Here is a 22287-nt window from a genome sequence, read left to right as displayed (position 1 = left end):
CAAAAAATGAACGATATTACACTCTCCCCCCCCTCAAAAGAATATTTAGTCCTTTGAATTGTCACACCTCAATCAATGAAAATATGAGGGTAAGAATTCTTTATCTTCTCCTCTAGCTCCCAAGTAGTTTCATCAAGATAATGATGTTTCCAATTCACTTTAACAAGAGGAATGATCCTATTTCTCAGGATCTTTTCTTTTTTATCAAAGATCTGAGTGAGTTCTTCCATATAAGATAAGTCTTTATCGATCACAATTGACTCATTCTTAATGATATGGGAGGGATGAGGTATAAACTTTTTGAGCATCGATACATGGAGTACATCATGGATATGATACAAGGATAGTGGAAAGCCAATCCTTTAAGTAACAGAACCAATCCTCTCAATGACCTCAAAAGGTCCAATAAATCTAGGGCTTAACTTCCTTTTCTTCCCAAATCTTGCAGAGATGGATATGGCAAAAGAATGGGAGAAATAGAAGGGGGATTACTGGGAATAGAAGCACATGGGATAGCTGTTGGGTTGCTAGGTGGTGAACGATGGAGATGGTTACCAAAAGCCAAGGAAAGAGGGAAAGCAACACCGAGAGGGACAGAGGAGGGAGGTGCATTGACGAGAGATAAAGAGAGAAAAGAGGGGAGGTACCACCATTCGTGAGAGGGAAGGAGGATCCCTGATCAAGCGAGGAGGTTTCCAGGGCACTACCATGGGGGGTTAGTTCGAACCAGGGGGTTTAGTTAGACCAACATCACTAGAATTGGTTGGGTCGAGTTCAAAAAAGCTTGATTTGGTTCAGGCACTTGCATGAGCACCAAGGCTTGAGCTCAAGTGCACAACTAGACTAGACCCAATTGAAGGCACTTGCTCGAACTCAAATCGACTCTCGAGCCTCACCTCGCCTAACTTGGGTCTTCATCTATTAATATCACTTGTTAGAAATGGTAAGATAATTAGTATTAATGGTGCAAGAGATAGAGGATGAACTAAGAAGACATTATTAACAATGATAAATAAAGATTTTAATGATTTTAATTTAACTAAGGCTATTTCCTTTTATAGAGTATCAAGGCAGCAAAAGATCCATGCTCATAATAATAGTCCTATTTTATAATAAATTACACGACCAATATAATATAACTGTCATCTCTTGCCTAATTCTCAAAACAGGGATTTAATATTAACCATGCCATGTTACTTAGTAGAAAGTCCTATATACTCTTTCTTCTACATAAAATTGCATGCAAATCTTTCACTCACCTAAGTTACTTGGTAGAGCAACAAGTAAATGTAGTTTCACTAGGAGCAACTTTGCAATTACTGCTAAGTGCTAACAACAAATTGTCTACACACCCTAGGAATATTTTAGTTAGAATCAAGTAAATTAATTGCACTGCTTTCTTGTACATCAAATGTGTATGTTCTATTTCTCACATTTAAATTATACGGCAGGATGCTGCCAGTGTAGACTGCAAATCTTTTCTCCTAAGTCAAACTCTGTTACCATGTAGAATGAAGCTGTCAAGAGACCGTCAAGGATCATTTTGAGAAGATTTGTATGTAGTTGTATATATCAAGGTTTTAATCTGCCAGACCAATATGATCTTGGTTTATCGGGTGGTACACCACCCTGCACTGCATATAATCAACCAAAAAACAACTAAATATTAATACTGACTGGTAATGGATCACATGGTCAAACACCAGTCTTCTGTCGAATAATACCGACCAAAAATGCCAAGCACCGACCAGCATTTGAAACTTCAGTACATATAATGATATGTACCTAGGTTGACTTAAATTGCACTGCTGGGAAAAAAAATCTGCGAATGTCGCTACCACTAGTGTAGGTGTATTTAGTCAGCATTAATTGAACTTCTCTTTGGTACAACAAATGCAATAATCATTACATATAGGGCGACATTGCTCACAGCAGACCAGTTGGGAGTTTCTTTAACCCCAAAATATGTTTTGTATACCACCATGGTCTTTAGTACTGTGTCATATATTTGGGTCATTTATGATAGTTAAATATTAGAATAGGACACTCAGATCTAAATATACACGTCATGTGACAATTAATTATGCCGGCTTATGTATATATATCTCTAATGCAATGAATATCAACCTTTTCTCAGAGTTAAAATTTCTTAGACAAATGAATAAACCTATTGACAACTGGATGGAAAATGAAATGACGAAAGCAGGCAAATTTCTTACTTGCTTAGATAAAGCCTTCTCTATAGATCCCCATACAGGAAGAATAAGACCACCCAAAATGTTCACCTCTTGTAACCTCCTCCCAACCGTACAATAATTGCCAAGTTTACATTTGGGCCCATGCATACACTGTCACATGAAAGGATTGGAGTTTAAGCATAATGAACAATGTCAGATCCACAAAAATTAAAATGTAAATTGGATAAAGATTTCACAAACTAGCAAGGACAACTTCACACAACTAAACAATGACAAAAAAAGATGTTCTGTAATCGCACTCCGTATGAGCAGCAATTCATTTGAGGATCTTGAAGCACTTTTGGAACTTGTATTACTTCTGGTGCACACAAACCTTTTAATGTTTAAACTCGAAATTTAAAATTTTAAATAACACTAATTTCTAGCATTATTGTTTGCCTTGTTCAATACAATATCCTTTACTAGCAAAGGAGCATTTAGGTTCAATTACTCTATCTACTAGCTATAAGTTTCAGTTTCAATTCATCCAACTGGCTGTTTCAGTTACATTGTCCAATATTTTTGTTGTACATTTTGCATAATATTCTAATTTGACTAACACCAGCAGACACAGGATCAAATAGTTAGATCATAAAGTTATATCGTGCCAAGAAAGGCACAAGATGTAGCTGATATGGGATGACCCATAGGAGTATATAGGAAGAAATAAAGCACTTCCTAGGTTGAGATAGTTGACCAAAGACAATTAGCATTTAAATGTGATTCATAGATAGTGTTTATGACCAAAGACTATTAGCATTTAAATGTGATTCATAGATAGTTTTTACTACTGCATCTTGTTAATATTAGTAAAATTTCAGATATGATTACCTGGGTAGAAGAAACCTCATACTCATTTTGCCAGCCTTTGCTGGCTTTATCAATCGAAGACAACTTTTTATATTTATTTTTAAGTTCAGCTGCAAGCATTTCCCTGAGAAAAGAGCACAACAATAAAATCTAGAACCAATAGAAAACTGTCGTAAAAGAAAATTGGTTTTACTACCATTTAAAATACCTTAGTGCTTCCCCAACAGCAGGACGAAAAATTTTAAAAGTACCTGCACCGGAACTGTTGAGAGAAATACATAAGAAACAGAACTGTCACAAGTGACCACACTTGAGAAAGGAAATAAATAACTGCAGTTCAGCTGAGACATACAAACTCACTTCAGTTCAATTATTTAAAAAATTATCAGGAGATCTTGCAAACATTCCAAACTTGAAGTTGTATGAGCTATTCATATGTCATGGCCAAACATCTAAATAAGATACACAGATTGAGCATGTCATCAAATTAAAAGAACTTTGGCTTGATTGTTTCATGAGCTATTCATAAATCAAGGACAAATATATCATAAGAAACACAGACTTTAGCATGTTATCAAAGTAAAGAATCTTTTGTTTGTTTGTTTCACATTAGGTGACCAAATATTAGTGAAAACTGAAATTGCACATTTTTTTAATAGCATTTCAAGTTCTGCTGCATATATTTCCAAATTGTAGGAAGAGATATATTATGTGTCAAACTCCTGCTGCATCTTCTACTGCATATATTTCCATATTTTAGGAAGAGACACCCCCATCTCAAATATACAAGTTATAAAGAAGTAGCAGGCAGCAGAAGATGATGCTCTTCACATCTGTTGCTCTTTGAGCAGGTCAAGTAGGAAATTTTCATTACAAGATCATTTCATCTTGTTATAAAGTGGATGGATATATTGATTACATAAGTTGCTATGATGATGGATGGTTAGTATCCTAATAGTGTATGCATTTCCTAAAACTTAATTTTGCTGAAGAGCTGTGGGCAGAAGGACCATTTGCAAGTATGTAAGCATGGAAGCTTCAAACATTTTCTAATTATAAAGAAATGCCTAGAGAGAATGCATAAGAAAAGGTTTCATATTATTTTAAAGAAATATGCATAAATTGGATGCTTCTTACCACTCAATTTGCAACCTTGTCTTATGGTGTCAAATTCAAAAACAGTTTGTTATCGGCTCGTAGCTTACTCTTCCATGTAGACAGCATACCAATCCACAATTAAGACCATATCAGTGCAGCCAGAGTCAAGGTTGCATAGTCTGTCATGGAGTTAATTCTTATTACCATAAATCACTTAGGAATTATAGTTTATTATTTAAAATTCATTGAAATTAGAATTATTTTATTTTAAATTTCTTATAAATTGTAGTTTAGTATTTAAAATTTTGTAGAAATTATAGATGATTTTCGTTGATACCTTTATCTAATTTCAGAATGTTACATTGAGTTGCCTGTCTCTACAATATAGTTTATTTAGAATTTGGAATGTTAAATGGGTGAATTCCATGCAAAATGCCCCAAGATTTCTAGTTTTCCAAAATCATGTCCTGTTTTGCATTTATTCATGTAAGGCACCTCTTTTACCCGGATGACCAAAATATACCAAGAGAAAAGACCTGTCATTTTCCCACACCAAGCTGTAGGTTGTTTCAGTCATGGTTTGCGTTGCAGGTCCGTACCGGTGTACCAATCAATTGTCGATATGATACGTACTGAACTAAGCCGACGTACTGTACGATAGAGCATACTGACAAATTGGTATTTAATGCTCATACCAATCCCTTGCTGAACCGATACATACCACCCGTACCAAGCGGTATGCTACAGTACAACGAACCTTGGTTTCAGTTCGTTCAGCTAAGGTGTCACTAGACTACCTCAAAAGCCACTTACGTGGTTTCTTGGGAATAATATAATTGCTTAATTCTTAGATATTATTGACTCAAAGTACACACAAGAAACCTCCTAATCACAAAGACTTTACTTGAAGAAGACATGTGAAATTGAACATCATTTAATAAAGTTTTAATCAGTCATAAGATTTTTTAGAAATAATGTAACTGCCTTATCCTTGGGTAATTTTAGCCCAAAATATACCAAATAAATTTCCTTATTGCAAAGACCCTGTAGAAGATTGATAAAATTTGATATCATATTATGAAGATTTATTAAGTTACAAGATTTCTTGAAAACAGTTGGTTCCCTCATTCTTTAATTTCTTTGTCCGCAAATACACCATCTTCTACAATTAGTTACCTCTATCGCTATGACCCATCCCACAAAAATTGAGTAAATTTGTCTTATTTAGTCATGTTTAAGCCAATTATAAGTTTTTCAGAAAATAGTATAACTGTCATGTTTTCATGTTTTTCTATCCAAAAACACATCCAAAGAACTTCCCTATCACTAGGACTGACCTTGAAAAATTTTAGTCAAGTATAGGCCAGTTATAAGGTTTCCTGAAAACAATATTTTTATCCGAAACCTCCTTATTGTTGAACATTTTTGTTTGGAAAAATATACCCAAAGAATATCCTCATTAGGACCTACCCTGTAAAAATTAAGCAAATTTAAGTTTGGCTTAGTGAAGTTTTAAAAAAGGTATACAATTTCGAATGGTACGCCCAGTATGGGCGGTACATATCGGTCCGACGACATACTAGTACGCGGACTACTCGCTACCGGGCGGAACGTTTAAAAGCGCCCCTTGTCGAACAATACGGGATAATATCGGGCGGTAATGGTCCAAATTTCAACCGTTACCGCCCGACACAGCTCAGTAACGGTCGATTTCGACCGTTCTTGCTCGGTAATAGTGCTACAGTGCTCCAACGATCAAATTGACTATTGGAGCCCTTTCTCATAGTATTCAAATATTTCTCCCCTATTTCACTCCATTACATTCTCATACTTTCTTAAACTATCTCAAACTCTTTTTTTCTCACATTTATGCTCACCTAAACTCTACAAAATAACGATTTGTGAATTAAATCGAGACTAATTTGGGAAGATTAAGAAGAAGAACTTTGTAATCAAGAGATATGTATTCTCTTTCTTTAATTAGAGAGTAATTAAGATATTTAATATTATGATTAGTGTGTTTAATATTGATTAATTCAAAATTAGATACTTAATAGGTCAAATACTCAAATATTTATATTTCATGCATATTAAATATTAAAAAATATTTATGATAGTAAAATAAGTTTAATTAGGTTTTATTAAAGTTATTGAATGCTGCGATTAGTCATTTTAATGATGGTTTAATCAAAATTTATTCGATTTTATGTCAATTCAATGTGTTTAATACCTATTAAGGTGTTTGTCATGTTTATAGTGTTGAAAAAGAAGTAATTAGTAAAAAATTAACTTTGTTAATAATATAATTAGTGTATCTAACGATGATTTCATCATAATTTGAACTATATTGGATCAAAATTACATATTTAATATTTTTTTTATGTGTTTGACATATATATGATGGTAAAATAGGTTTTATTAAAGTTATTTAATATTGCGATTAGTCATCTTAATGATGATTTAATTAAAATTTGATCGATTTTATGTCAATTTAGTGTCTTTAATACCTATTAGGGTATTTGACATTTTTATAGTGTTGGAAGAGAAGTAATTAATAAATAATTAACTATGTTAATTAGGTGATTAGTGTATCTAAGAATGATTTTATTATAATTTAAACCATATTGAATCAAAATTATGTATTTAATGCTTCTTTTATCATAAACATGGCAAAATATGTTTTTTAATGTACCTATGTTGTCTCTTAGGTACAAAATGGTTTCTCAATTCAATGTGATTAGTGTGTTTAATTCAATGTGTTTAATTCGATTGGTCTCTTAGATGATAAATGGTCTCTTAGGTACAAAATGGCAAAAGATGATAAAATTTATTCGATTTTATGTCAATTCAATATGTTTAATTCGATTAGTCATCTAAGTAATTAGTGTATGTAACATATTTATGATGATAAAATATGATTAGTTATTTTTTAATAAAATTATTTAATGCTGCGATTAGTGATATTTGATCGATATTTGGTCAATTCAATATGTTTATACTTTATAGTTTATTTGATTTAAATTTGGTAGGATTATGGCACCAAAAGAACAACCACATAATAATGCATGGGTTCATGCTCGAAAGATAGATGAGAATCATCATCATTAGCAATGTATTTATTATGACTACATTAGCAAGGGTGGAGGAATAACTCAGGTGAAAATGCATTTGGCTGGAGGGTATTCTGATATTATAAAATGCAAGAAGGTTCCGACGGAGATTCGTAAATTATTTCAAAGCAAACTACAACAAGCAAAGGAAGATACATTAAAAAAGAAGGCAAGAGTTGAAGAAGAATATTATAGGGCAACATAAGAACCAATTTATGATCAGTATGAGGGTTGCGGTGATCAAGTCGACCCGGATCTCACATTTAGGATTTGTGCATCATTGGAGCATCAGTATACGATCGATGAAGCAATGAGGCATCGACGACCTGACTCACAATTGGAGCATGGCAATGGTTGTGGAATCTAGAGGTCGGCCAACATGAAGCAGCCAAGTACTCCTTAGTTAGGTCGAACTAGTAACATGAGGTATGGTGGACTCCGTGGTTTTATGAGATGTCTTGGCAAGAGGTCCGCACCAAATATTATTGATATTAATCCGCAAGCCTATCCCCCACAAACGACAAAACAGACACGGATTAACGATGCATACACAAAAGAAAAAAAGCGGGATATTGGGAAGACATTCTCAAAATGGTTTAACCTCCACAAGATTCCAACCAATATAGCCCAAGGTCCATATTATCATAGCATGGTCTCTTTTATTCAAAAGTCTGGCACGGGGATCTAACCTCCAACACCGAGGGAGATTTACAGCGTGTACTTAGATGAGGAGGTGGCAAAACTGACGGATTGGATCAAATCCTTCAAGAGGCAATGGGACGAATATGGGTGACACCAGTGATTTTAATAGGCACTCGGGCGAGGCGAGGCCCGAACGCCTCGCTTGATGTCCAAGCGCTTCGCTTCAAAGAGGTGACCGAACCAGATTTTTAGGTCTGGTTGGTCTTCGGTGCTTTAGTTGGTTCACTCGAACCAACTAAATCACCGATATCAGGCTCCCTCTCGCGATTTCCCCGACTTCCCCAACCCTAACACTCGCGATTTTGCCACCAAGATTTCTTCTCCGTTGTCGCTACTCTCTGCTGCCGCTGCCACTGTCGTTGCTCGCCGCTATTGTCGCTACTCGCCGCTACCACAATCGATGCTCGTCGTTTGCTCGTCGCTGCCACAATCGATGCTCGCCGATTGCTCGCCTCTGCTGTTGTCGCTCGTCACTGCTATCGTCGCTCGCCTCTCCCGCCGCTCTCGTCGTCGCTCCCGCTGCCGCTCGCAGCTCCTGCTCCCACTCCCGTTGTCGCTCGCCGCTCCCACTCCCATTGTCGCTCGCCGCTCCCGCTGTCGCTGTCGCCGTCGCTCCAGCTACCATTGTCGCCTGCTACTGTTGTCGTTGCCTCAGCAACCTTGGTCTTCTCACACTCTTCTCACTATACTGTTAACAGTATATTAACAGTATACTGCTAATTGTATACTAATAATAGTATTTTTATTTATTAGATTAATAATATATTATTTTAATTTTAATACTATTAATTTTTAATTTTTTTAATAGTATATTTTTTATTTAAAAAATAAAAAATATACTATTATGATTTATTTATTTATTATGATTTTGTACCCAATTTTCTTAATTTAATAGCATATTTTTATTTAAATAATTATATTTATAAATTATATTATATATTTTTATATTTTAGTGCCTCGCTTCGCTCGGGCGAGCGCCTAGCGCCTCGGACGTTTTTGGACCTTGGCGCCTAGCGCATTTTAAATCACTAGGTGACACTGATGTGTGACAATTGGACAGAACCAACAAGAATAAGTATCATGAACTTTCTTATTTATTGTAACAGAAGAGTGGTGTTTCATAAGTCCGTTAATACTTCTGAAAAGATCCAAGATGCAAACTACATTAAGAGTTTGATGGACACTATAGTAGAGGAGGTCGGACCACGGTATGTTGTCCAAATAATAACCGACAATCGAGCGAATTTCAAGAAGGCAGGTTTACAATTGATGGAAAAAAGAAAAAACTTTATTTTGGACTCCATGTGCAGCTCATTGTATAAATTTAATGCTGAAGGATATTGGTGAGCTGGATGCGGTCAAGAATTGTGTAGCTCGAGCACAATCAATTACAAAGTTTATATATAATCATCATTGGGTCCACGCTTTAATACAAAAATATGTAAACGGTGAGATACTCCGATTTGGAATTACTCGGTTTGCTACCAATTTTATTGCATTAAAGTCGTTACAACAAAAAAGGCATAGCTTGAAGGCAATGATCACCTCACAAGAATGGCCTGATTCCAGATATTCGAAATTGAGCAATGGAAAGAAGATAGAAAAGTCCATTCTTTCCTCTAGATTTTGGGAGACTACGACAGAAATCATAAAAGGTATGGAACCACTTTATATTGTCCTCCATAAGGTTGATATAGACAAGCGTCCACAGATGTCGTATCTTAAATATATGTTGATTTCAACAAGAGAGGAGGTCAGGAAAGCATTCAAAGATAATTTTAAGGTCGACCAATACGTACAGATCATTGATCGTCAGACCAAAGTTCATATGGATCAAGATATCCATAATGCAGGTAAATTTATATTCATAATAATTTAATTTATTATTTTTTAGATAAAAAAAATCATACTAACAAAATTATGTCTTGCAACGTATTATCTAAACCCGGCAATTCAATATCGATATGCTCTCGGAACGCAAAATCATTTACTAACACTATAAAATGTTATATATCGGCTCTTGCCAAGCACTACTGATGCAGCCGATGCTCTTATGGAGGATCGATTATTTCGAGAAACAGTTAGTTCATTCTCCGACGTTGTAATATCGTGTCATTACACTATGGATCCTGGTGAGAAAAAGTTACACATATTAATTATCAATTATATTTAATGTTAATTATTTGTTATGCTAATAAAATCTTATTTATATCCTTTTGCAGTCAAGTGGTGACTACAATTTGGAGGGGATGCACCACATTTAAGTAAGGTTGTCGTTCGTGTACTTTCACAGACAACATCTAGTGGTTACGAACGTAATTGATCAACAATTGCATTGATTTACACGAAGGTATGCAACAAACTCTCCTATAGACGGTTAGAGAAACTAGTACATGTTCATTATAACATGCTGGATAAAGAGCCAAAGGAACCAGATATTGATCTCATTGACCACCAATTCTATAACGAAGATTCATAGCTGATGTTAGATTGGGTTAAAGTAGTAGAGAACCAAGAGGATCCTCTACTTGATGAGGTGGGAGATCCTCAGCATCCTTCACGTTTTATCATCGAGGCAATAGAAGAAGAAGAAGCATAACCCCAACAGGTGGAAAATCTCCCTCGATCACAACGTGGCAGGAGTCAAACAAAATCGAGTCAAACTGCTCGAGGAACTACAGACACCCAACGGTCACAGTCGTCCGCTCAGCTGTCACGGCCTTAGTTGGAATTGCCTAAGGCGTGAGGCACCCTTGCGGCAAAGACGCGAACTTAGCTATCGTTGCCTAAGTCGCGCTTCGCCCTTGCGATTTGCGTCCGTAAAGATTAGACCACTTGCAACCTCTCACAGGTCCCGAAGGACCTGTAAAAAGAGAAAGTTGCTTAGTTCGAAGAACGAGCGACGGACAAGTCCTGACGTCTCGCGAAAAGGGGAAGCTTTACAAGCAATTCAGCGAGCACTTTGCGTGCACAAGAGAAAAGAGGGAGAGGGGGAAAATAAGGACTTTAGAAGGTTGAACGAACAGCTGCAAGTCCACAAACAGCTGCTCACCGGGTGCCGGGCCCGACAACAAGTTCCCGTCAAGGTAACGTGCGAACTTACGAAAGAGTGTTCAACGCTCGACACTATACTAAAGCCCCATCCAGCAATGTGCCACCTGGGTGGTTCCAAGGTGCTGAGATGGTTGATGTTTCGCGTACAGCAGCGGGCTACAGAAATCAGCCCGTGGCACGCGAAAATGGAGCTGTTTTGGGGCTATTTTGCTCGATTCGATGAGCGGTCGCACTATAGCGCTGCAACTTGTTCGAACTTACATTTTTACAAGCAAAAGGACTTAAAACCAAGCCAAAACATGCTGCCAAGCAGCTGTACATGTAGATTAAAGCGACGAACGGTTCGTTGAATAAAGTTGTTGCGGGTGCGCAACGACCGTTCGCGACACAGCGTGCTAAGGCAAAGGGGAAGGCAGTAGCATCAGTTACATCATTGGAAAGAATCGAGTTGGGCAACGAGACACCTTCACAATCACATTCAGCAACTCGCTCGGTCTAGTGACATGACAACAACACGCACAACAATGCCTCGACGGATGATGGCGGTGATGTCAGGCAGTCGTTGGTCTCGTCTACACAACTTAAGGGTGGTGCATGGATTGAGGAGCAATATTTTACACATGCCACCCAAGATTCAGATCATGGAATTCGACAAGGTACTAGTCAACTTTATGGGCAGAAGAGGAAGGGGAAGAGAAAGGCAGTGGATGAATTTGAGCATATGCGACAAAGCCTACATGATGTAGACACAGAAAGAAGCTTATCGTATTCACAACCATCGTATTATGGAGAATCATACGAGCAACAGTAGTATGGTGATAGTTGGTCATCCTTCTCTAAGCAACAGTATGATACAGAGTAGCAAATCAGTAGCGAAAGTAGAAGCTCTGACATTCACCAATATATGCCTCAAGAGCTGCCTCGGACAAATGTGATTCATGACGATCAACCTACGATCTGCACCACATTGATGCATCAATGGCATACGGTGTATCAATACACTATGTCATGAGATCAATTTCATGATTGGGTCCAACAAACATATCATATTGATATTCAGATGTATAGGATCGTGGACCCCGATTCACCGCCCTTGGAGGCCTGTCATTCGTTTTGGTGGTAGAATCAACAATCAGGTATATCTACATATGTGATTATTTAATTCATTTAAATTTTAGAATTTATATTATAACAAAATAATCTAACAATTCAAATGATTTTTCTGTAGATATTTCAATATTTACATAAAGACAATCCATAATGGACTGAAATACGAACCTTGCACAAGATACTCTTCAAAGCCCGAAAAAGATATGATACTATTCTTACCTAATTTACATTGATTTTGCTAAAATTATACTATTATCATATTTATTTCTAACTTAAAATCCCTATCCTAACTTTTTTTTTTTTTTCAGGTATATTTGGAGGGTTTTACACCTAAATTAGGTGTAACACTTGATACGCCCTAGCGTACCGCTTAGTACAGGGTACCGTATCGTACCGAGCCAATCTCGAAACACCAGTACGGTACTGTATTTCGATCCTTGGTTTTAAGTCTTTTATAATGTTTCTTATAACAGTATATTTGTTCTATTTGTTCTATTCTTAGGACCCACCCGATCTATAGGACCCACCATACAAAATACAAGTAAATTTAACTTTAATTGAATAAAGTTTTAGTCAATTAAAAGGGTTCTTATAAACAACATAACTGCCTTAATTTTAGGTTTATATTTTTTTTGAAATATACTTCAACAATCTCCCTATCACTAAACTAACAACCAATTGCAAAAGTCAAGAAAACTTAAGTTTAATCTACTCAAGTTTAGACCAGTTACAAGGCATGGTCGAAACAAGGTATTGTCATATTATTAGATTATTTTTCTCACAAATAAATTTAAAGAACCTCCTTATGTAACTGGGAGGTAGGCAATGCTAGATGGCAGCGGTGAATGGCAGCAATAGGGTCATAGGCAGTTCGGGAGAGGGAGAGATTCTGTGGGGACCACATATGAAGAAATGGGCTCGTGAATGTATAAGACTTTTGATCTTTTTCTTCTTTTAATGGATCAGATCGACCTGCCTGAAATGGGGTTGGATCTAGCCTTTTTCATACCGATATAGGCAAAATGGGGAGCCATAATCGAGTATATTTTAATGTAATTTAGTAAAGTTTAAGTCAATTATAAAGTTCTCTGAAAATAGTGTAACAATCCTATACTTTGGTTTTTCATTTGACAATATACCCAACAAAATATTCTTATTAGTATGACCCATCCTACAAATATTGGGTAAATTTAACTTTTAAGTCGATTACAAATCATACCAGCTCAGGAGAAATGGACAACCATGACTAAGTATGTTTAGTCATGTTTAAGTCAATTATAAAGTTCCCTAAAAAATAGTATAACAGTTCTGTACTTTGGTTTTTTGTTTTACAATATACACAAAATAGATCCTAATTAGTAGACCCACCCTACAAAAATTGGGTATATTTAAGTTTAAGTCAATTACAAGGTTCCCTAGAAATAGAATAACTGCTCTATTCTTGGGTTATCGTTTTAGAAAATATACCCAAGAACTTACTTATCACTAGCATTGCACCCAGAAAATCTGAATTAACTTTAAACTTAATCCAGTGAAGTTTTAGTCAATTATAAGAGTTTTCATAATAAGTGTAACTGTCATATTCTTGGGATATATTTTTTTTGAGAATGTACCTTAACATCCCTAACAATATGAAGCCACTTCATGAAAATTAAAAAAAAAAGTTTAAGTGGAGGGTTGCGTTAAGTCACTAACAATTAATGTAAAACTATGTCATATCTCATGAACATGGATCTTATTTGATTTTAGTATAGAGCTCAGTCGTCACTCGAAACTAACGCAAGGCACCTTCACCACATACCCGAATTGCAAACGGTGGGCTAAGAGGTCGCCCAGAAGTAGCCCATCACATCGGCACCGGGATGTGGTGCTAAGTAGGCAAGGGTTCTCTCATTATTTTGGATCAATGAGAATAAAAAAATTAATCCACGAACAAAGGATTAAGTTAGCAACTGAGAATATAGGAACACTTTCAAGAAAGGGATTACAATTGGTAGACACTATGATCAGAAGAAGAATAAATATCATTTGCTTACAAGAGACTAAATGGGTAGGAGAAAAATCTAGAGAGACTGATAGCACTTGATTTAAAATTTGATATACTGAAAAAATTAAACATATAAATGGTGTAAGAATTATGGATCGTAAGAACAATATTATCGATGTAAAAAGATTTAGAGATAGAATTATAATTCTAAAATTTATGAAAGGACAAAATGTTTTGAATGTCATTAGTGCTTATGCCCCTCAAGTTGAATTAGATGATCAAACCAAAAGAGAATTTTGGGAAAGCTTAGATAGTATCATTCAAGAAATGCTTATAACTAAAAAACCAATAATTAGAAGAGATTTGAATAGTCATGTAGGGAAAACATATGGTGAATATAAAGGGTTGCATGGGGGCTTTGGTTATAGAGAGAGAAATGAAGGTGGTGGTATGATTTTGGATTTTGCAACTCCGTATAATCTTATAATTATAAATACTCACTTTAAGAAGAGAAATGGACATTTGATTACTTAGAAGAGTGGTCACAACTATAGTCAAATAAACTTTTTTTCTCACTAGAAAGTTAGATAAAGTTATTTGTAAAAATTATAAAGTTACACCTGGCAAAAGTTTGATAAATCAATATCAATTGATGGTATTAGATATTTACTGTAGAAAATGGAAGAAGAAAAATATTATAGAAAATTTTACTAGGACAAGATGGTGGAATTTTAAAGATGATAAACCTTTTTTCTCACTAGTAAGATATATAAAGTTATTTATAAAAATTATAAAGTTATACGTGGCAAAAGTTGGCAAAAGTTACACCTGGTGAAATTTTAAAGATGATAATGTAAACACTTTCAAACATAAGATGGAAACGGAGACGATTTAGAACTTAGATAAGAATAATATTAATATTATTTGGCCTACGATAGCTAATAAGATTAGAAACTTAACAAAAGAGATTCTTAATGAAACTAGAGGTGTAACCTTAAGAGACGGTGGTCGTGCGAGAAAATTTAAAAAGTAATTTTTACTAAAAGATCATGTTTCAAAGATTGACAAAATTGTAAAAATGAGAAAAATTTTAAAAGATATAAAGAATATAAAAAAGAGGCTAAAAAGTAATTAGTATGACAAGATATAAAGCTTATGATATTTTTTATAATAAATTTGGTACTAAAGATGGTGAAAAAGATATATATCAAATTGCTAAACCTAAGGAATGAAAGTGCAAGGATTATTAAAGACGAAAATCAAAGAATACTTGTTAATGATCACGAGATCAAGGAAAGTTGAAAAAATAATTTTTATAAATTATTTAATGAATATTTCACACAGGAACTATTTTTAACAATAAATAATAGTGGTAGATTTAATAATCATAGATTTGTTCACAAAATTAAGCTAATGAAGTAAAAAGATGAAAATAGCTAAGAGTGAAGGCCTTGATAATATCCCTATTTAGGTCTGAAAAAGTTTAGGGGACAAGGGAGTAGCTTGGTTAACTAGTTTATTTTACAAAATTATAAGATTCAGAAGGATGCCTAATAAATGAAGAAAGAATTTTTTAGTGTCAATTTACAAAAATCATGGTTACATACAAAATTGTTCATATTATAGAGGAATTAAAATCATGAGTCATACTAGGAAATTTTGGGAAAGAGTTATCGAAAGTAAGATAAGTCTTGAAACAAATATCTCTGAAAATTAATTTGGTTTTATGCATAGAAGATCAACCATAGAAGTTATTTATTTATTAAGACAATTAATGAAAAAGTATAGGGAGAAAAAGAAAGATTTGCATATGATTTTTATTAACTTAGAGAAAGCCTATGATAGGGTTCCAAAAGATTTATTATGGTGGGTTTTAAAAAAGAAATGTGTATCCACTAATTATATTGATGTTATTAAAATATGTAATGATAATGTAGCTACTAGTATCAGAACTATAGAAAATGTGTCGAGTGAGTTTCCTATTAGCATAGGATTATATCAAGGATCCGCATTAAGTCTCTACTATTTCACATTGATAATGGATGAACTTATTAATCACTTATATGATAAGCTTCCCTAGTGTATATTATTTACTAATAATATTGTCTTAGTTGACGAGAGCCTAAGTGGTATTAATTATAAAATTAAACTATAAAGGCAAGTCTTGAAAACTAAATGTTTCACATTAAGCAGGACCAAAACTGAAAATATAAAATATAATTTTAGTTATTCTAGAAATAGACAAGAGAATATAGATAATTTGGATGGACAAGAAATTCTTTTAAATAAAAACTTTAGATATCTTAGATCATTATTCAATAAGATGGAGTAATCGGTGAAGATTTAATTCAAAGAGTAAAAATAGAATGGTTAAACTGATGAAGAACGTCAGGAGTCTTGTGTGCTCATTAGATACTTTTAAGATTAAAAGAAAAATTTTATAACATAACTGTGAGACCAACAATACTTTATAGATACTGGTAGTGAAGAAACAATATATACAAAAAGTTTGTGTTGCCAAGATGAGAATATTGAGAAAGATATATGAAATTACTAGAAAAGATAGGAAAAAAAACTCTTTTATTCATGAACAACCAGGTATCACTTCGATAACGAATAGATAAAATGAGACAAAATCGTTTCAAATAGTAAAGGTACGTGCTTAGGAGACCTCCGGATGCAGTAGTTAAAAGAGGTAAAATGATTAATATTAATAGCAAAGATTGCCATACCGACCCGTACCGCCCGGTACGAGCGGTATGTACCGGTCCGATGGTATATCGGTACGCGGACCGCTCGTTACCGGACGGAACAAATAATAATAATATATATATATATATATATATATTAATATATATATATATATTAATATATATATATATTAATATATATATTAATAATTTAAATAAAATCGAGGCGACGCAACGCCTTTCTCGGCGACGTCGCCGAGGCGACACAACGTCGCCCTTTTCGGCGACGTCGCCGAGGCGACACGACGTCGCCTTTTTCGGCGACGTCGCTATATATATATATATATATATATAATTTAAATAAACGTCGCCTCGGCGACGTTGCCCCGTGTGGGGAAGGAAAAGGCGACGTCGCCGAGGCGATGCGACGTCGGCCAATAAAAAAATAAAAAACATAAATATAATATATATATATACATATATCGCTCGGTATACCGCTCGGTATACCGAGCGGTATACCGTTCCGTACCGCACCGAGAGATCGTCGAAACTCCGGTACGATACGAAATTTCAAACCTTGATTAATAGTACGAAGAGAGGTAGAGGAAAATCTAAAAAAATTTAATAAAAACTATAAATAAGTATAGTTACCAAGTTTCTTGTGTAAATGCCCTATTCTTAGGCTATTTTTCCCAAAAATATACCCAAAGAACCTACATATCACTAGGATTCACCCTAAAATAATTGAGTACATACAAGTTTAAGTCGGTTATAAATTTTTCTAAAAATAGAGTCATAGCTTATTCTTGGTGTTTTTATCAGAAATTATACCTAAAGAACTTCATTATTAATAGAATCTGACCTACAAAAATTGAATAAATTTAAGTTTAAATTAATCAAGCAAGTTAAAAGGATTCATGGAAATAGTATGACTGCCCTGTTCTCGAGTCTTTTTTGTCTGAAAATATACTCAAAAACTTCACCAGATGGTGAATTTTGTTTGTCCTGCAGGAAGTGTCTTTGTGATAAAAATATTTATTGGGTATATTTCAAACAATAAAACTAAGAATAAAGCAGCTATACATTTACAGAGAGCTTTAAAACTGATTTGAACTTAGCTAACTTAAGTTTAAACTTACTCTTTTTTTTTTTACGATGGAACCTATTGATCAGGGAGATTTTGTGGGTACATTTTTGTAAAAACTAACATAAGAACAGGACAATTACACAGTTTTCAAGAAATCTTGTAACTAGCCTAGGTTTTGCTAAATTAAACTTAAAGTTATTAATTTTTTGCAAGATGTCTCTTAGTTACAAGTAGATTCTTTGGATCTATTCTCGAAAAAAGTAACTCGATGATAAGAGGAGTTACACTATTTTTAGAAAACCTTCCAACTGGTCTAAACTTAACTAAATTAAACTAAAATTTATTCATTTTTTGCAGTGTGGGACTGTGGGTCTTAGTGATAAATACATCCTTTTTCGATCAAGAAAACCTGAGAATATGGCAGTTATATTGTTTACAAAAAGACTTTTGAAGCTTGTCTAAACTTGATTATATTAAACATTAATCTACTAAATTTTTTTATAGGGTGACACCTAGTGATATGGAGATTCTTTGAATATGTTTTTGAATAAAAAATATCAAAGAATAAGGTAGTTATGCAATTTACAGGAAACCTCATAAAATCGAAAAACTGGCATGCCCCATTTTGAGGATATTTTGGTCATCTGAGGGAAAAGAGACACTGTGTGAGAATAATTTAAAAAACAGGGCACAATTTGAAAAAAAACTAAAACACTAGGGGCTTTTCTGGATATTCGCCCATGTTATATTGAGTCTATGTTTTTACATATCATTTATTTAAAACATCTTTATTCAGTCCAAACTTGAGAAGCTATAAAATTTAGATCATTTGGTACTTAATTACAACTAGTGAAACTGAGAAAGAAAAAACTGTTATAGGGTAGTTAGAAACCAAATCACCCATATGAAGGCCTTACATTCCCCAAGAAACTAACACCTACTTCAATTAGGTCAGGGACTAGTTGATTTTGGAAAGCTTACATTGTAAGTTTCTTCTCAGAAACGCAAACCTAGGTTTACATGATAAAGGATCTTTAAATTTATTCAATATAATAAAGGATCTTCAAATTGACTAAAGTGGTTTGAGGAAGAGAAATACAAGTTTAATCTACCTGCCAAGGTTTTAAATATAAGTTTGATACTGAATTCAATAAACTATTGAATTAGTGCAATACTAACATATTAAGTAGCATAAGCATTTGTGATTCTTGCTGACACTATATCTAGTCATAATAATAAGGTGGTATATATCAAGCATTATCAAGTTATATGGGCCATTACCAATGGTTGGTCAGACCAGTAACTAGTGGTCCACATGAATCAATCTGACTGGTATTTTGAACCATGCCACTTGGCACCTATAAAACTAGAGCAGGCTTCAATATCACAAGTAGAACCAATCTTGGTTAAAGCTTCACGTAGTTAAAATTTGAAACATAAGTTTTTTATGCAAAGAGAAATATATTACTTGTAAACAGGTTAGTGATAACCCTTATGAGGTTAGTGGACCTCTTTTTTCACAGTGCCTTATGATAGATTTCACTTTCAAAATAAGAGGAAGACAACACTCAAATATCTTTTTTATTTTGTCTTCTTTTCTTATACATCATTTTATCCCCTCCCCACCCTCTTTTCTTACTAAAGATGGACCCATTCACATGCCACTTGGACAAGATAAATATGTAGTAATATCTAATGGAAGCACTCATTACTAACTGTTTAATGCCAGTTTTACTCAAGAGAAGAGAAGAGAGAATGCTATAATATCCAAGATTTGCTGTTGTTAGCCAAACAACTTTTGGGTCTCAACACTAGCCATGGATGGTGGCTTGAGATGCACTTGAAAGGCATTACATGTTGTTTGATTATCTTGTCCCACCGTCTGATGGAGATGACATGTTGATATTGATGTCACTAGAGACTAGAGTCCTGGAACGTAGATAAATAACTGAAAAAAAATGAAATTATAGTGATATGATACAACCACTTAGCGTTGAGGTGTCAGAACCCAAATCTGCCATGGCTCATAAACCCATCCAAAATGAGCCCATGCTATTGTCTTCGTACAGTAACAGTAGGAATCTTAACCAGTGGAATTCCCAAAACTATAAACTTCCAGAAAATCATTACATCACAAAATGAAAATTTCCTATGACCTTAATGCTCTTCAAGTACTTTCCTCAACTAGCTACTACATGCGTAAAGTGAACCACGGAATACAACATGTATCTTTAAGAAAACGAGAAATCAAATATATGAGAGAAATTATGACAATCAGAAGATAACATACCACTCAAGCGCCAATATGAAGTGTCTTCTACCCATCCATTCCCTTCTAGATTCATAGAATCCATCATTAACATAAGCAACTCCATCCATCTGCCTTTCGTCCAGTAGAGTTTTTGCAGACTGGATGAAGACAAACTCTTATTAGAAAAATCAAATAGCCACTGTTACATATCCTGAGATAATATCATTGTTGAATGTGATAAACTTACCTCCCAAGTAATTCCACGGTCAACTGTGAATGTAAACAATACCGTAGCAGCACCAGAAAGACTATCAACATGAACTATCTGTAAAGAATGCTATAAATAATAAATGCAATAGTCCTGAGGATCACTGAAAAATGTAATTCCAAATAAACAAATACCTTTGGTGATCCTTGCAGTTCAATAACATTAGCTTTAATATCAACAATTCCTGAATCAAACTGCCCTTCATTTCGAGCATTATGAACAACAAGATCCAGGAAGCTGATAAAAAACTCAAACAGCCTGCAAGACAGATTAGAATATTCGCTACTTGAAATGAAAGTTGAGTAACAATATATTATATTCAATAATATAAGGAAAAACAGGCCTGTTTTGAATATCAGGTGGCAAGCCCAAAAGACGATTTAAGAATCGTCCAACATCATGCATATCTGAATCCACTATACGTCCAGAAACTTTTCCACCATCCTTTCCGTTGCCTATATAAAGAAAATTTGGAATAAACTTGCAAATGGCATTTTTATGACAAAAATTAGCCCACTCTAAGTTTCTTGTGAATTTAATGAGGAAACTTAAACCAGTTCTATTGCAATCACAATCTTAAACAAGGTGATTCTCTATAATTTATAACTGAACACGTTTGAATTTTTGGGAAGTTTCAGGCATTCAAGGTTGAGCTTCATCTGTGCTAAGACATGATGGAAAGATCAAAATTTGAGTATCAATCCAACCTTTTGTGTATTGTTTGCTGTGCCAGCCGGCAAAGAACTCATGTTGGTAGATCATCAGCACAGGGGACACCAACACTATTATTGCAACTTCTATGGCACACCAATGCTATCATTGCAACTTACATTATTAACAATATACTCCATAAGTGCATGCGCCTTAATCCAATCAGTTGCTTATGAAGCAACATCTGCCATGATCTTCCCTTAAATTAACAAGGTTTTCTTAAGAAATAGAGACACATTGTCGCCTCAAAACCGTCATCTTCAATTTCTAGTCGATTGGGGGTGCTAATGCCACTGTCAAAGCAACACCATTTATCATGGAACAATATCATGAGAGGCACAAATCATGCCAACATTTTGCATTTTCGATCTGTATACATATTCAAAAGGGTAATGCACTAGAACCATTGGATTTGTAAGCACCTTTCCTATCATTATTCAACATATTTACTATCAAGTATTTAAACACCAGTCCATATTAAGTACCAATCAGTTGGCAGATAGTATAATAATATATTACAGTTACCGTGGTAAACTGCTAAGTGCTAACAAATAGATATAGTCAGTACCCAGTACTCAGTAAACAGCCTACTGGTACAGCATTAAACATTGTATACAGTTGACACAAGTATCCATCCATATGTTAAGTATACAAGAACATAGATATCTCATCTAAATATCATTATTATTCAAACAAAATTAAGAAATAGATCCTGGTATTACATGTAAGTACACAGCCATACTGGGAGTTGGTGACCGTGTGAACCATGAGTCGAGGAGTAAGGAACCTCTCTGTTCTTCAAGTTCCATGTCTATCAATCACTCACTCCATGCTTCTTGCACATGGGGCTACAGTGGGTGAAGCAATGCAACAACCAGGGCCAATCAACAACTTCTAGAGTCGGTAGCATTGGAGACAGCAACTAGGTCCTTTTTTTCTCCTTTTCACCCTCCTTCTCAATTTGTGCTCTTCTTCCTCTTTTGGCAACAAATTGATTAGAACTGGCCAGATGATTTCCATTGTAATGCCATGAGATTTAGTAAAATAAAATCGACCAACGATGTAGGATTTTCATCAGCATTTTTCCCTATTAAAAGGTGGAAATCAAAGCAAGGTCAACCTGCACTTTCTTCAGGCACTTCCTCTTTACACATCTTCAAGCTTCTCATTCA

At 34.7% G+C, this 22287-nt stretch overlaps 1 protein-coding gene across 4 annotated transcripts in view; it reads right to left on the bottom strand.

Annotated features, from left to right (window-relative positions):
- LOC103994866 (protein FORGETTER 1) overlaps positions 1 to 22287 on the bottom strand; it is a 102110-nt gene that overhangs the window by 9808 nt on the left and 70015 nt on the right. For all 4 annotated transcript variants that reach the window (XM_009415314.3, XM_009415315.3, XM_065164257.1 and 1 more), the window contains exons 24-30: positions 20748 to 20859; positions 20539 to 20662; positions 20384 to 20461; positions 20176 to 20294; positions 3256 to 3309; positions 3069 to 3171; positions 2220 to 2348 (exon numbers count right to left, since the gene is read on the bottom strand). In XM_009415314.3, coding sequence (XP_009413589.1) covers positions 2220 to 2348; positions 3069 to 3171; positions 3256 to 3309; positions 20176 to 20294; positions 20384 to 20461; positions 20539 to 20662; positions 20748 to 20859 — 719 coding nt within the window. The remainder of the gene's footprint in view (positions 1 to 2219; positions 2349 to 3068; positions 3172 to 3255; positions 3310 to 20175; positions 20295 to 20383; positions 20462 to 20538; positions 20663 to 20747; positions 20860 to 22287) is intronic.

Source organism: Musa acuminata, chromosome BXJ3-8 (genome assembly GCF_036884655.1).
Source record: "Musa acuminata AAA Group cultivar baxijiao chromosome BXJ3-8, Cavendish_Baxijiao_AAA, whole genome shotgun sequence".
Taxonomy (NCBI): domain Eukaryota; kingdom Viridiplantae; phylum Streptophyta; class Magnoliopsida; order Zingiberales; family Musaceae; genus Musa; species Musa acuminata.
Note: the sequence above shows the minus strand (reverse complement) of the source record. Positions and strands in the feature narration are given on the sequence as shown.